This window comes from Coenobita brevimanus, chromosome 110, assembly GCF_032717465.1.
Source record: "Coenobita brevimanus isolate Jiangsu-jjx chromosome 110, ASM3271746v2, whole genome shotgun sequence".
Taxonomy (NCBI): Eukaryota; Metazoa; Arthropoda; class Malacostraca; order Decapoda; family Coenobitidae; genus Coenobita; species Coenobita brevimanus.
Window position 1 is genome coordinate 31,053,785 of NC_137063.1, and position 17,128 is coordinate 31,070,912.

Consider the following 17,128-nt stretch of genomic DNA (forward strand, 5'->3'; position numbering starts at 1 on the left):
AGTGTTCGAAATGGTCTTATTAACAACCCTCTTGCCACTCCACCCAATACCCATTTCAGCCCTAGCAATGCACAGATTATGTCCCTTCCCACTAAGATTTCTTATATGGGTTTAATTGCAGTGTGTGCAGCACAGTAGTCAAGATTTTGTTTGTCAATGAAGGTAGGATCTGCTCTCGTCGTCTGACACCACATACCCATGGACTGAATGTTTGTCTGAATTACTCCTCCCCCTTCCTCCTCCCCCTCCCCCCAAAAAAGAAAAAGTTTATGTAGATGAAAGAGTTCAAAACTTACATATGAGTATGGGCGTGATTGAGGGGGACGTGACAGTGCCAGATCGCTACCTTTATCATGGTCACACGTCTACCACATTTCAGTTTTCAGGCTTATAACAATTATTTTGCCATTGCTGCTCACAGATGTATTCTGAAAGAGAGTTCAGTATGATTCATGTCCTAGATTTTGTGGCAACAAGCCAGATAGGTTGTCCATGACTACCCATACGTGCACACACATTCAATCGCATTAATGCACACACGTATGCATTCTCACATACACACAGGCACGCACGCACAAACAAAACTCCAGATAAATGCTGTTTTCCTTGATTATCTGATGATGTTAATTTGTGTTAAATTATTGGCCTTGGCGGTCGGGTGTGTAGCGTGTGCGCCAACCAGTTTTCCTGACCTGGATTCATCTGGGGACGTGACTCCTAAGAGTACGCGATAGTGTGACCTTTATTGCGGAGTTACGTGTTCTCACCGTGTACACATTCTCTTATTGACATTTAATAAGTTTCTCACTCGCATTGACAGTCACTGCAACACAGCTTCTATGCACTTCTCACCCTGCACTCCAGAAACTGTTCTACATCTTTACCCATGCATGAAGCAAGGAATGGGGTAAGTCAGATTTTTAAAGACAGAAAGGCGTGCTCACCAGCCTCACAGATTAGTTGCCTTTCATGACCTCTAAAACATGACATGAAAGTATATAGTAGAACGGCACGCCATACCAGAGGGAGTGCAAACACTGTCATTGCTTTATACGCATAAAAGCCCAGGCTTTGATCGCTGGAACATGAGCCCATTCCCTTTTAACAAATAATCCATTACGCAAGGCTTAACTTCGAGTATGGAATAATTCTGATATCAGAAGGTATGAATTCTCATCTCAGTTATGCCACCAACTCTGCCTCAACAATTGAAGTTTCAAGTATGGCTTATAATCTATAGGCAATATATTCAGAAATTATCACAAGTGCTGATAGCGATGGTCATTAAACTAAGAGAAATCCATTTTTGCGTTATCCTGACCGATTAGAAACACATGTAAAGGATATATTACTTGATGATGGATTCCTGCTTAATTTTTTTGTTCGAAATTTATGGCACAGGAAATTTCTTTGACCATATTTTATTTCATTTTATGGAAGGAAGAAGAAACCAAAGGCCATAAGCCCGCAAACTGTTCCCTCCACCAAAAAAACAAAAACAAGATAACAAGACAACACTGCTTAAATTATCTAGTACGATTAAAGAATTCCCGAACTATGCTGTCAGATATACGGCGAGGACAGCTGGCAGTTGGCATTCATTGTACACAACCACACAGTATCCGACAAATTTAATTGCTCCAGTACTTAAAAGGATAGTAGTCATATAAGTATGTTTGCCTATCATTTTCTTGAATACCCTAGATTATAGTATATTCAAGTGAAAAATTAACCACTTCACATACATGGCAATTGTTGTTACTGCTGTTAGTCTTAATTTTGCTGAATAAAATAACATTAAATAAAGGTGTAATCATATTCTTACGTTTAATATATTATAGAAATAAGGTAAATATATAAAGAGACAGTTCGTAACATTTTACTGTCATGAAAAGCAATATCTATCTATCTGTCTATCTACTGCCTGACGCCTCAATCCCGTAAGGAGTGGCCACAAACAAATTGCCTCCATGTCGCCCCGTCCAATGCCACTTCACTGCCTTGCTCCCAACTCACACCCCTCTCTCTCACATACCTCTCCACTCCATCCCTCCATCTCATCCTCGGCCTCCCCCTTCCTCTCCACCCCTCCACCTCACTCGCATATATTCTCCTTGTTAGTCTCTCGCTCTCCATCCTCTCCATACTTCCAAACCACCTCAATGTGTTTCTCCTAACGCTTTCTGTCACATCCACACCACAGCGCTCCTTCGCTTCATTCGTCAGCCTGTCACTCCAAGTAAAATTTCAGCATATACAGCCGTATTAAAGGTCAGTAACTCAGTTATACAGTATATATTAGTCCACACAGTCATTTAAAAAAATAATGTCCAAAACATCAGTTCTTCATTTGGGGAAAAAGTAAGATTCCAGCAGCATACTGGCATCAACGGCGGTAGTGTATGTTTAAGCAAATCCGACTCACCTATTGACAGAATTTGTGTGATCATAGAGAAAGGCGGGGAGTAGAAAAGATAACGGCAAGGCTGAAGCCTGTAATGTAATGCTATGTGAATCTTCAGTTATTTACAGACCTTTAGGTTAATAAGGACTAATGCCGAAATATTAATGACGCCCCAAGTCCTGCCCAATTGATCATTCAAGGGCAAGCTAGAGCAAAACAGGGCATAAACCGTTGTTACAAATTAAGAGGAGTCCTTGCTGAATACGGTCAATGAGGGTCAGTATAGATATTGCAGGTCTAATGCTTATTCCAACTCCCATTTTCTGGTATAATTATATTTAACCTCCACAGCATTAATCCCACAAACCACTGTCAATAGTCAGGAAAGCGTGCGAAGACATTACATTCGTCCCTTGTAAAATTATCAGTCGTGGCAAGGGTCCTTTCATCTCCTAACCATCATCATCTCCTAACCATCATGGCCCACACATTCTCAGTTGCTTTTATATCACACCCTTCATCTGGCCAGTTAACTCCTTCATTTCGGTGGTCCTTATTTTATTCTTGCTACTGACAAGCTATTTATTCAATCTAGAGAAGTCTTCCGGAATTGATATTTTAGTGGAGATTGCTTAAAAGCCCTTATCAATACGGCTTCTTTTGTAGCGTGAGGACAATCATTTATGGTTGGAAAAAAATGGCATCATAAAAAAGGAACTTAAATATATCCTAACTGTACAGTTGGTGTCAAAAGTGATATATCATGTACAAAATACGTAGGATTTGGAATGGCCTTCTTACGAATAGAGACATATTGTATGTTCATAATTCTCTCCATTATGGAGGCCAGCAATTTTTGTGAAGTCCCTGAAACCAAGACTTTATTAACCATGTTTCTCCTATTCCATGAAGAAGACACATCAGATGTAGAATATATTAGATATCGATGTAAAAACACTTGTCAGGAGAAACAGAGACACAGCCTTATAACACAGTAGCAAGTAATATGCTGTATGAGTAAAAATATATGTAAATCTGACATTATACTAACTGGTAAACATGGAAGACTTAGTGTCTGTATTTCATTATGCCATATGTTATTCTTTCATTTTTATTGGTAATGCCGGAGTTGGTCTATTTCACCTAAGCTATACTCCCTTTTACCCTTAGGTTTAGAACTACTGCCTAAGACCTCATGTCCGTCCATTAAGTGATGATGTGATTTGGTCACTCCTTTATTCGATACAGAACATTTGCCTGTGTGAGAATGTGCATGTATGTGTATGTGTGTGTTTGTGTGTGTGTATGTGTGTGTGTATATGTGAGTGTGTGTGTGTGTGTGTGTGTGTGTGTGTGTGTGTGTGTGTGTGTGTGTGTGTGTGTGTGTGTGTGTGTGTGTGTGTGTATGTGTGTGTATGTGTGTATGTGTGTGTGCGAGTGTGTTCATGTGAGTGCGTGTGTTTATGATTACGTATGTGTGTGTATGTGTATGTGGGTGTATGTGGGTGTGTCTATACATGCGTCTGTGCTTGTGTGTGTGTGTGTGTGTGTGTGTGTGTGTGTGTGTGTGTGTGTGTGTGTGTGTGTGTGTGATGTGATTTTGGGTGTTACTTGGTATGTTGTGTGATGTGGTATGAAAGGTCCGATATGTGCTATGTGGTGTATTCAGTGTGGTGGTGTATGTGGTGTGATGTGTGTGGCGTGTGGTGTGGTGTGATGTGTGTAGCGTGTAGCGGGAATGTGTGTATGGTGTGGTGTGGTGTGGTGTGGGGTGGGGTGACATTAATGCGTGTGTGGTGTGTGTGGCGTGAATGTGAATGTGTGTGTAGTGTGGTGTGGTGGGAATGTGTGTGTTGTGTGATGTGGTGTGGTTTGGTGTGGTGTGAATGTGTGTTTGATGCTGTGTGGTGTGGTGTGAATGTGTGTTGTGTTGTGTGGTGTGATTTGGTGTGGTGTAGTGTGAATGTGTGTGTTGTGTTGTATGGTGTGGTGTGAATGTGTGTGGTGTGATGTGGTGTTTGATGTGGTGTGGCGTGGTATGGAATGCTTGCTGTCTCAGTTTTGTGCTTAGCGGTGTGGTGTGATTTAGTGTGTGTGGGTGTGTGTACTTGTCTGTAGGGTGGTGTGATATAGTGTGTCTTGTGCAGAAAAGAAAGATGTGTTGTGGTATAGTGTGGCGTATGAGATGTGCGTGATGTGGTTTGCCGTTGTGGTGTGGTGTGTGTTGTGTTGTGGTGCGGTGTGGTATGGCGTGTTGGTGTGCGTGGTGTGATTTGGCGTGGTGGTCTGGTGTGTTGTGGTATGGCGTGGTGATGTGTATGGTGTGATTTGGGGTGGTGGTGTTGTTTGGCCTGGTGGTGTGTGTAATGTGCGGGGTGTACTGTGTGTTGTCGTGCGTGTGATGTGCTTGATGTGGTATGTGTTGTCATGTGTGTGATGTGCGTGGTGTGGTGTGTGTTGTGTGTGTGATGTGCGTGGTGTGGTGTGTATTGTGTATGTGATGTGCGTGTTCTGTCGTGTGTGTGATGTGCGTGGTGTGGTGTGTTTTGTCACGTGTGTGATGTGCGTGTTTTGTCGTGTGTGATGTGCGTGGTGTGGTGTTTTGTCGTGTGTGTGATGTGCGTGGTGTGGTGTATTTTGTCGAGTTTGTGATGTGCATGGAGTGGCGTGTTGTCGTGTGAATGCATTCAAGTACTTGAATAGTGTGATGAGTAAGGATGGATGGAACTTTTGGGGATGAAGTGCTTGAAAGGGTACAGCAGGGAGGGAAGGTTGTTGGTTCACTGAAAGTAGTGATGAGAAATAGGGAGGTGAGTATGGAAGTTAAGAAGTCACTGCATGATAGTATTGTGATCCCTACCCTGACGTATGGAAGTGAGGCGCGGACCTTGCCAGAGGGGAACAAGTCAAGAGTGAGAGCAATGGAAATGAGTTACCTGAGAGGAGCATATGGAGAGGCATGGAGGGGCCGGTTGGTGAATGAAGAAGTGAAAGAACGTTGTGGGGTGGATGTGGATGTGAATGAGGAAATTAGAAGAAATACACTGAGGTGGTTTGGACATGTGGAGAGAATTGAGAATGAAAGACTGAATAAGAGGGTGTATGTAGGTGAAGTGGAGGGAGAGGGAGGGGGAGACCGAGGATGAGGTGGAGGGATGGAGTTGAGAGGTATATGAGGGAGGGAGGAGTGAAGGGCAGTCAAATGATGGGTGACAGAGTCACTCTGAGGCATTTTGACTGCGGCCACCCTTTACGGGATTAGGGTGTCGGGCTATAGATAGTGATATGCGTGGTGTGGCGTGTTTTGTCAGGTGGTTGATGTGGTGGGGTTCTCTTTGGTTTCGGCTGTGTAATGTGCTTTGATGTGCAGTGTGTTTTGGAGTTGGTGAGTTGTGTCACGTGCTTTGGAAGGTATGTATGATGCACTGCGTTTTGTGTGATATGATGTGCTGTGTTGTGTGGTATACTCTTTCGTTGTGCGTTTTGTCTGATATTATGTGCTGTGTTGTGTGGTATACTCTTTTCTTGTATGGTGGTCACTGTTTGCTGTGTATTGTGTGGTAAGATGTAATGTGGTGACGTGCTATCGATGTCGTGGAAAGGGGAACGTTGTTCAGATTTCACACCATCTGTACGTGTTATATGAAAGACAAATTTGGGCATGAATGTAAACTTCGGGCATTGCAAAACACATTCAGTCTCATGATAGGGCACTTCCTTCCTCACTACACTTCTCAACCTAAACAAGTTTCAAATTGCTAAGTATTGCTCTGGCTGGATGCTCCGGCATTCGGCCCTGTCGCCTTGACTCCACCCGTTTGCTCAATTCGCCATCCATAGATATCTGCTGCTTGTTCGAAACATGCGCGACTTTAGCTTGGATTATTTTTTCCTGACTGAAGAATTTAAAACTGTAGAGCTTTCGGTATTCTTTCTTAGTACTGCATTTAACAATGGCCAGCAACACCACAGAGTATTCATATTCCTAGTGTGGGAAGTGATGCTCCAATTTAGACTGCGGTTCATATAGGCACAGAAGTTCAGAACGCCACCTGAACCATATGAAGCTGCAAGGCTTACAGTGCTTCCACATCAAAAAGCGAGGGGCTGGCTAGAGAAGAACCAAAACTTTTATGAGTGATTGTACATCCTAAATTCGTGCTTGTTACCAACAGATGGTTATATTCAACTTGTACTGTGGAGTTTAGAAACAGTCTTCAACTTTCCTTTTAGTACATGATCATTATTATTATGTTCCCACTGTTGCCAGACTTTTTGGCTTATGGAAAACCCATCTTGTGGAAGAGTTAGTCAGTCTGCATTAATCCCTTTAGTGAAATGTCGCCTCTTACTTCATTCTTGCTAGCGGCGACAGATTTTAGCTCATGGCTGGCCTCTCGTGATGAAAGGGTTAACAGACTGAAGTTCACGTGATTTACTTATATGGTATCAAATCCCACACCAAAATACTCGTAGATCTCGTTGGTGCTGAGCGAAATCGCCTGGCGCTTCAAGAACTAGATAGCACTCAGAGGGCGCATACCTCCGCCAACGCCTATAGCAGACAACTCAAATCATTTCCAAAACTTTATCAACTTTTTCTTGGCCTATGACCCACATATCCAAAAATATTCAATAAAATCCATCAAAAAATTTTTCAAGTATCCTGTGGACAGACAAACAAAAAACAGTCCTGAACTGGGACTCGAAATCATTTTATCACTAAAATTTGACCAACTCTTTCTTGGCCCATGGCCCAAATATCCACAAAATTTCATTGAAATCCATTGATAACTTTTTGATGCATCTTGTAGACAAACAAACAAACAAACAGATGAAACTGCCGTTGGCAGAGAGCTTGCCGGATGGATCTAACTGTGTCTGCTTTGTTTTCACCGGTGTGTAGGCATAGGTAGTCATTTGGCGAAAATTTTCGCTCTTCATTGTCAAGAACAGGATGGGTTTAGGAAGCTAACAATTGCATTGCCAGGTGCGCCACATGTTTCTCTTCAATTAGGTAAGGGAAAAAAAATCGATCTTCGAAATTTGAAGAAATGGGCCTAGGCCGGCCACTGGGTCCCGACGATTTCCGGACCCACGGCCACTGAGGGGTTTCAACCCCCCACCCAGCCCAGGGACTTTGACCGATTTTGATGAAAAACAATAGGCTTCCAGGGTTTATAGACATCTACCTTCTGAAGATTTTTTTCAGAATGATTGGCGCACAATTATGACCTGTAGAGTGCAGACAAACAATCAGACGCACAGACAAACATACGGAACTGACAAACACGCTTGCCGAATCTTTCAATTCCGGCAAGCAACAAACAGGGGTGCATGCGTAACCTCCTCCAACTCAATTGGCAGAGGTAATTATATTAAGTTCTTTGATACAGGGGTAACTGGGGATCCTTTGTAATCCTTGCAATACCAGAGGCCTTCCTAATATAAATTAAATCGTTTACAGGCAGCGAAAGTATTTTTTAAAAATACGTCATCGAAAGGAAATGGTTGAAAACTGATCACCTCTTTCTATTTATTCACGTTTTCTGTTATAACTCACGTGTTTTTAACTCCTTCAGTCCGATGACGCCTTTCTGAATTTTCTCTTGCCCCTTTCAGAGGCTTTTGCTCACGTTAGTAGAGACTTTTCGAAGGCGAAGTTAGATACTACCTTCATTAACATTTGCAATAGAACCGTCTGGAAGCAACAAGAATAAAGCAATGAAATATCTCATTCAGGGTTAATATTGACCTGTCCCCTAGTTACTGACGTGTTCTTTAATAATTCACGTATTCTTTAATTCACGTGGTCTTTAATACTTCACATGTTCTTTAATACTTCACATTTTCTTTAATATTGCACGCGTTCTTTAATATTTCACGCGTTCTTTAATATTTCACGTGTTCTTCAATACTTCACGTGTTCTTTAAGATTTTACGTGTTCTTTAATAACTGACGTGGTTTTTATAATTCACGTGTTCTTTAATAACTGACGTGGTTTTTAATAATTCACGTGTTCTTTAATAACTGACGTGGTCTTCAATGATTCGTGTTCTTTAAATCACGTGTTCTTTAATAACTGGCGTGTTCAATAATAATTCTCGTGTTCTTTAATAATTTACGCGATCTTTAATAATTCAGGTGTTCTTTATAGTTCACGTGTGTTTAATATTCACGTGTTTTAATAATTCACGTGTTCTTTAACAGTTTACGTGTTCTTTAATAATTCATGCGTTCTTTAATATTTCACGTTTTTTTTTTTCATAACTCACGTGTTCTACCATAATTTACGCGTTCTTTCATAGTTCACGTGTTCTCTTATAATTCAGAGGTTCTTGATTAATAAATATGGCGGACATACAGCTGTCTTTATCACGTAACTATAAACTGTCTTATGATTGGTTGGCTGCATCAGCTGGAGGAAACGATGAGCCAATAGTAGGGCTGGACGCATGGCATGTAGACTTGCATCAAAACAAACTTCTGTCTCGGTGATGACCGGGAGATTTGAGTTGGGTCAAAATTATGGCCGTACGGAGTCTGCCAGTCGGGCCAATTTTTTAAGGCTCACGGAGTATAAGGGTTAATTTGCGTGTTCTTTGATTAGTCACGTGTTTTCCAGTACCTTAAGTGTTCTCATAAAATTGATGAGTCCTTTAACAACTAACTGACGTGTTCATTAATAATCTGTGTTTCCTTTCACTTCTTCAAGCCGAGGACGTTCTATCTGTTATCACAAGAGTTTATTCAGATTGACTTAAATGGATAGTAATGGCAGGGTTAATGAAGGCTGTACACTACCAACCCTCTCCAGTTTAAAACCCGTCTCCCGTGCTGAAAAAAAATCGTCTGCTGTTAGGTGAAATAATATCAGTTCGACGTGACCAAAGTGAAGGGGGTAAATAAATGATTCTTCAGTAATTCACAGATATTATTACATCTTAAGACACGGGAATAATTTGATCTCCTACACGTTCTTTTATAATCCACGTACAGCTGCTCCCAAAACATGTACAGTACGTGATTATACAGTGATGTCAAGGGGTACGAGGATATATGACTAACGTGCCTTAATAACTCACGTCCTTGACCCCTTCAGTACCCTGGCGTCTTTTACGGCATATTTTCACTGCTAGGGTCTATTATACTCAGCCTGGGAGACCTCTGTGGCAATGAAGGGGTTAATGACGACGAAGGTTAATCCCTCCAGTTCCATAAATCTCTCCTAACCTCAGTATAAATGGACTGACGATACCAAGAGAATTAGAAAAATGAGCTAACCAGACTGAATAAGTTAAGTAATAAACACACCATTATAAATCACATATTTCAATTTTCCACGTAGCTTGATTAAACGTACCTTAAAATACACAGCAAAATAAAACTCGAGCTAAATATTCACGTGACATAATAATTAATGTACACCAGTAATCCAATAACCTGATTAATATACTGTACCTCAAAAGTTACGTACTATATTTCACTAGAAAGTATTTCCATATATCACGCACCGTACTTCTATAATGCATGAGCTTCACCTGTTCACGCAAAGGTACATCAGCAGTCCAGGTAACTGCTCTAATTACCATAACCCAACCCTCGTGCTGTAACAATTCACATACCGTATTTTAAAACTGTATATACTTTAGTAAATTACGTGCTTCAAAACAATACTCAGACTAATCTAACAAGGGCCTTCAGTACAGCTACGTATGCAATTCATGTACACCACCGTACTTTAACCATTTGCGGCTGAATCTGTATTAGTAACACATCCACTGCAGGATCGGGTTTTCTCCACGGAGCCAGTGATAATCAGAATTAACCCTATTCCATGCTGGCAAATTGCAAATGGAAAGGGCTGTCTGTGGCGAGAGTGATGTACGATTATGTGAATGTGCTGCCCTGACTGCGTTTGTATGTCAGAGCCTGTATACGACTATATCACCGGTAGAACATAAGCGAGCACGTGAAAAGACATACTATCAGCATCCTCTTGAACTGTCTGTCACTGCGTGGGCTCGAACCTTAGCCTCAGGGTAAATGGATCACGAGAGGAGTAGGTTAACACTGGACCACTGAGGGTGCACTTTAACCATCAACATACAATTCACATACTTTAATTACAATTCAGGTACAGTATATCCAATCACGCAGAATGCATCAACACTCAACACATAAAAATTCGCGTACCTTCCTAATTCATGTACTTATCCAATCCACTCACTGCCACCCCAACACGCCACGTACCTGAAAAAAAAAAAAAAAGAAGTATATAAATGTTTCTCTAATCCACGTTTATACTTTACAGCTCACGTACCCAACCTTTCCACACTTACCTGCTGCACTGTTCATACCTTACAACTCACGTGCATACTTCATCTACTTCCCAACTCTAGCACCCATCACCCTCTCCCGTATCTCCTAGGTACGTGATCAACTCCCCGTCCTCCAAGTTTGACGAGCACTGGAAGCCCATCTACGCGTTGTGCTCCCCCTGCGTGGTGAAATACAACGTGATAGCCGCCATGGAGACCTTCAGCGAGGTAGGCACGAGTTTGGAATGTTACTGAGGCCGGGAGGAGGCAAAGGACCAGGCAGGATGACAGGAGTGAGAGAGGCAAGGATGGGTGGTAGGGAAAAGTGTGTTACTGAAGGAAAGAATGTAAGTAGGGGAGACAGAGTGGTAGAGATGGTGGGGTAATGACGGTGTGGAGAGAGAGAGAGAGAGAGAGAGAGAGAGAGAGAGAGAGAGAGAGAGAGAGAGATTGAAACTGGGAACGGGAGAGGTAGGCAGGAGTAAGATGAGGTTAGCAGGAATCCGGAAGGCAGGAAGAAGAGATGGCAGGGTAAGGCCGTGTGATAAGGAAGAAGATGATGAAACAGGGAGGCAGAACAGGTAGGGACTCCAAAGACAGGCAAGGGTTAGGGCAAGGCAGGGATTAGGCAGGATGGTAGGGTACGGCAGTGTAATGAGGAAGGAGGGGATGAGAAAGAGGATGTAAGAGATAGGGATGAGAGATGAAGGCAGATGTTAGACAGCGTGAGGTATGGGTGAGGCAGAGGAAAGGCAGGGTGATTGAATGAGGCTGAGGTTAGACAGGGTTAGCCAGGGGTGAGGCTGTACTGGAAGCCCACCAACGAGCATTGCTCCGCCTGCGTGATACAATGTAACACGAGGGGCCGCAGTGAAAGCCTTTAGTGAGGTAGGCAGGAGCAGGCAGAATTTATAAGGGTGGTAGGGTGAGGCAGTGTGAGAATAATGATGCAAGGTTTGGCAGGGGAAGGGAGAGAGGACGGAAAGTTCAGCTGTGTAAAACAGGGATAAAAGATAAATAACAGTAAAACGAAGTGAGTCAGAGGTGAGGTAGGGTTGCAGAGGTGAGAGAATCAGAGGTGGGTAGTAAAGAGACAAAGTGTGGTGCTGAAAGTGAAAATTAGAGAGGCAAGCAGGTTCAGATAGGGTCGGGTAGAAGCAGATAAGGGTGGCAGGGATGGTGGGGTAAGGTACTGCGATAAGGCAAGGCTGGGATGAGAGAGGGAGTCAGGAACAGATAGAGGTCGGCGGGGGGTAATGGTTAGATGATGTAAGGGAAGAATGAGGCAGAGGCAGGAAGGATTAGGGAAGGGTGGTGGAGGTGACAGGGTAAGGTAGTGTGATAAGAAAAGAAGAGATAAGGTACGGAGGGGTTGCTTAGGTAATACGGGAAAGCAGGCGTTAAGACGGCTGGTAGAGTGGTAGGGTATGGAAAAGTGGTAGGGTGAAATAAGGTTTTAGGGGTGAGAGACAAGAATGGGTGGTAGGGAAGGGCAAGGACGGGAGAACGATGAATGAAGGAGACAGGATGAAAAAGAGGATGAGGGTGAAGAAGAAGTAAGGGTGAGGTAGGTGAGGATGGGCGTTAGGGTAAGGATAAGGCAAGATGAGGAAGGGATTAGGCACAGGTGGTGAGAGGAAGACAGTGGCGAACAGGTGACAGGGCGAGGGTGAGGCAGGATAAGAGAGAGGCAAGGATAAGGAAAAAGTGGTAGGGTAAGCAGGGGTTAAAAATGGGGAAAGAGTGGGATGGAAAGCGTAGGTGAGGCAGAAGAGAAGCAGGGTTAGGCAGAAGTGAGGTAGAGTAAAGCAGGAGTGAGGAAGGGTTAGGTAGAAGTGAGGTAGGCTAAAGTAGGAGGACGGCAGGGTCAGGCAGGAGTGAGGCAGGTATGAAGAGGAATGCAAGAGGTGAGATAGGATCAGGCATACGTGAGACGGGAGTGAGACAGGTAGATAAGCGAGGCAGGATGAAGGAGAGGTGAGACAGGGATGAAGAGGAATGTGAAGGGTCAGGCAAAGGTCAGGCAGGAGCGAGGAAGGGAGAGAAGAGCAGCAGAGGCAGGGTGAGGATATTGAAAAAGACCAAAGCAGATATAGGAGAGAAGAGTTAGTCAGAGGTAGGGTGAGGCAGAGTAGGACAGAATAAGCAAGGTAGGAGAGGTTAAGGCAGGATAGGACAGGGCAAAGCAGGGTCAGGACTGGGTGAGGAAGAGCGGACATGACGCAGGGTTAGGGCTGGGTGAGGCAGAGCTAGGAAAGTGTGATGCAGGGTGGAACCGGGTGAGGAAAGGTTGGATAAGAGGCAGGGTGAGGTGGGGCAGCGCAGGGTGGGGAGGGGGAAGGGCAGGGTGAGGAGGGTTTGGGCAGGGTGAGGAGGGTTTGGGCAGGGTGAGGCAGGGTAGGGTAGGGTAGGACATGGTAAAAGTAATATTATTCTTGAATATGATCAGTGCAGTTCTTCGTATTTTCTCTGCAGTTTTTTTCCATCCGTAGTTCACTTTTTCTGGTCCTGTATACCTTTCTTAACTGCTGGCCTTCTGTTCTTGCGTAACATTCTGGCACTGGGTCTGGGACCGATGATACGGATGGATTCAGTTCGTTGTCATCTTGTACCCTGTTCACCCTGCAGGGGAACTGGTGACCTGGCTGTAAAATGGCATCTGATGGTCGTCTTCTGGGTGGATTTTGAATCATGGCAAAAACTGTCATGACAACTCTTGTGCAGTTGAAAGGCATTAATGTAGACAACTTTTACTTATCCATCAGTTTCAATTATATATATATATATATATATATATATATATATATATATATATATATATATATAAAAGCATTGTTCTTCGTGTTGCATTTGTTTGTTCCTTAGCTAATTAACTCTTTCACTGCGATGATGTCTTTTTCTTTATGTCAGTCTGCCAGTAGAAGACAAATTCAAATTACAATGGATATCTAATTGGAAAGGGGTAATAAAGATTATGTCTAACTCGTCCTTTCCAAGGAGCCTCTACTAAGTTGACTAAAATCTTCTAGAGAGAGCAAGAATAAAACGAAAAAGACATTCTTGGTCTGAAGGAGCTAATGTCAGTATTGCTCTCATCCTCTATTCTTGCCTCCTCCTATTCACTGCTATTCTTCATGTCATTAGTGGCATGGTACAAAAAAAAAATAAAATAAAAAAAATAAAAAGGAAAGAAGAATTTTCAAAAGGGCTTAAATAAAAGAAGTGTCTACTCACGGCCTCACTTTCACTGCCTTTTTTAAATACCCTGGTCTGCCCCTCCATCCATCATCACATCATTCCCCTCACTTCACTCGCCTGTACATTTTGCCACTCTTTTTTAGCTTTTCTTCTGCCACTTTTAGTTTATTAAACTTTTCTTGGGTAAGACATCTTGCACCGAATGAATTAATGTCGCAATTAGTCCCTCTCACATCAACCCTCCATCTGAGGTGCTTAAAGTGCTACTCCATCCTTCTCGGCTTCTTTCCTTGTCCGTTTTCATATTCCCTCCATCCCTCTTACTGTCCATCACATCGGTCTTTCGAAATGCTTAGAGTCCCATTCGCACCCTCTTACAGTTGAACCTAATTTTCCCTCTCACCCCTCTCATCCTTACACTCCTACCTCAACATTCACCTGCTTCTGTGAGATGCATTAAATCCAACTATTGTACGTCCATCTCATTACAGAATTAAATTTCTCTTTTATCCCTCGTCCATCATTCCTTCATCTCTCACACTCACCTCTACGTTTCACTTGCTCACCCGGCAGAGCTTTCGTGGTGTTTTTAATCCCACTCCACCTTTCTGATAACATTACTATTTTTCTTTGATATTCTTTCATCTTCCATTCCTCTCACATCCCACTCACCCTCACGTTCATCCACACCTTTCACTTGCCTACTCGACCTATTTTTGAAATGTTTACGGTCCAAATCCATCCCTCTCAATATTATCCCCCTCCATCCCTCTAAAATTAAACCCACTCTAAGTCTCTCACTGTATCACATTGCTTTCAATAGCTCATTCTGTTGTACTATATTTTTCCCCCACCATCTCAATAACCTACTCCGTCGTCATCCCTTTTTATCTCATTCAACATCATTTCCTCTCCTAATATCCCACCCAGCATCCCTCCCATTTTCTTAATCCAACCTTCTCAAAACTTCACTCTGTCTTTCTCATTATCCTTCTCATTAACATCCTACTCCATCCGTCTGCCCTTGATCCAGTATTTTTAATAAGACGTCTATACTCCATTCGGTATACCACTAACTATATCACTCCAGTCTCTCTCAACAACCCCGTCATCATCCTATTTCATATCATTTAGCATTCATTTTATCTCTGGTTATCACTCCCAGTATCTCTCTCAAAAACCCACTCTTTTCTCCTTACCCCAATCCGAATCTCTCTCTTACATTCGCATTTAGCTCTATCCCCCTTCAGCATCTCCCTCCACCCCTCACACTCTACTTCACCGCTTTCACCCCCTCTGGCAGGACACCCAGTACGTGATCAACCAGCTGGGCTTGGAGGAGACGCTGCAAGTGGAGTGGATACACCGAAACACGGGCGCTGCAACATCGGACATCGCCGTGAAGTACTTCTCACAGCTCACCAAACACCAGGTAAGCTTACACGTACTCGGGAAAGCTCTGGAGTGCTCTTAGGGTTTACTGATGTTCCATGCTCCCTCTAGACGTTAGGTAAACCTTTAGGTTACTTCTTACACCTTACCAGGCACCAGGTAAATTCACATGTATTTTTCATAGCCCATCAGGCACCAGATAAGTTATGGGGCACTTCTCACAACTCACACAACACCAGGTAAGCTTTCAAGCAGTGGGATTCATGAAGTATTACCCAAGGGGGTTAGGGGGTAAACTGAGTATCAGGAGTCATCGATGATAGAGTTAATCATAGTCTTGAATCCAAATAATGTGAGGAATATACGGAGAAAACAACAAGTGCAGAACAGTGGCTTTATTTGTTCATTGTTTCGCCAAAGCTGGTTTCTTCACGAATTCCTGAAAAGCCAGCTCTGAAGAAGCTTTGAATAAACAAGGTCCCTGTTCTGCACTCGGAGTTTCCTCTTTACAAACTGCCGCAGCCAACGTTAGAATCACAGTCGTTAATGAAAGGAAAACTTTTCCTTCAACCATCCCGTGCATAGCACACTCGGAGGCAATGAAAATGAATTCCTGGAACTTCCCAGCTATTCTTTTGTCAGGAATACAGAGAGAAAGTGACGGAGTTTTTGAAGAAATTGGGACGCTACCCTACTATTAGCATATTGGCGGATGTGTCTGTCAGCTTCATTCACCTATCTCTGCAAAGCAGAATTTTCCAAGCTGTTGAGCAACAGATCGAGACACCGGCTTCACGAGGAAGATTGCCTCTGCTGTGATCTTACTGTGATTCCAGCACTGATGCCCTCATTTGTAATAAAAAAAATATATACATATAGTTTTCTTGCCTACGCATACACCGTGACCCCAGTTTTAATTACCTGAGTTGTGAAAATTTTGTATTCACATGCTCAAACGAACAACGTTCCTTTGCTTGCTTCTTCAAAGGAAATTGTAAAAGGAATGCATAGACGCTATAGTCTGTATCCGGGGAGTTCACAGAACGGAAGTGGTTGAAGATCAATAATCCAAGGCAATCACCTTTCAGAAGACAGAATTTCTCTCAGCTACATAAAATCGGCTAGCAGTAGCCAGAGAAAATACCTATGTGGGACCTTAACTTCTAAATGATTAAATCTAGATAGGTTGGCAGCCAATAATCCAAGGTAATAATATTCTACAGACAGAGATTTCTCACGGCTACATAAAATGGGCTATCGACTGCCAGAGTAGGTAAGACCTTGACCAGCGTAGGACCTTGACTTCTAACGAGTTAATCGAGATTGGCTCTAACCCATTACAGTGCCTGGGTTTCTCTCAGCTCTTTAAAATTGTCTGGTGGGAGAAAAAATAACACAGCTAAGTTAGGTGCTGCCTACTTAATGACGAAGGATTACTGACATTTATCTTACCTGCTGTATTGTTAATAAGAAGGCTTACCGGCAATATTTATCTCTCAGCTAACCACACACCAGTAAGGCCATGGGTAATGGTCACTCTCACCACTAGTACTTACTACCTGTACTGCTTTCACCTCACCACTCACCTCTTAAGTACTCTCAGCCCTGTACCGCCTAACGTAATACATACAATAATTTGAGATAATTTTCCAGGGTTAGTTGTAGGGATAAACCTTTAAAGTTTTGGAACCATAAGCCTGACGACTATGAAGCGGTAAGTGAAGGGCGGTACGCTGATTACCATCCCCACAGGAAAGGATTAAATCTCTGAATACTCGTAAATCATTTTCTGATGATTTTACTCAGCTTGAG

General features: G+C 42.9%; 1 protein-coding gene across 1 annotated transcript in view; it reads left to right on the forward strand.

Moving 5' to 3' along the window:
- The window catches only part of LOC145417531 (carbohydrate sulfotransferase 11-like), a 104,426-nt gene that overhangs the window by 81,873 nt on the left and 5,425 nt on the right, over positions 1–17,128 (forward strand). The window contains exons 6-7 of the mRNA XM_080286241.1: positions 10,837–10,954; positions 15,228–15,356. Coding sequence (XP_080142367.1) covers positions 10,837–10,954; positions 15,228–15,356 — 247 coding nt within the window. The remainder of the gene's footprint in view (positions 1–10,836; positions 10,955–15,227; positions 15,357–17,128) is intronic.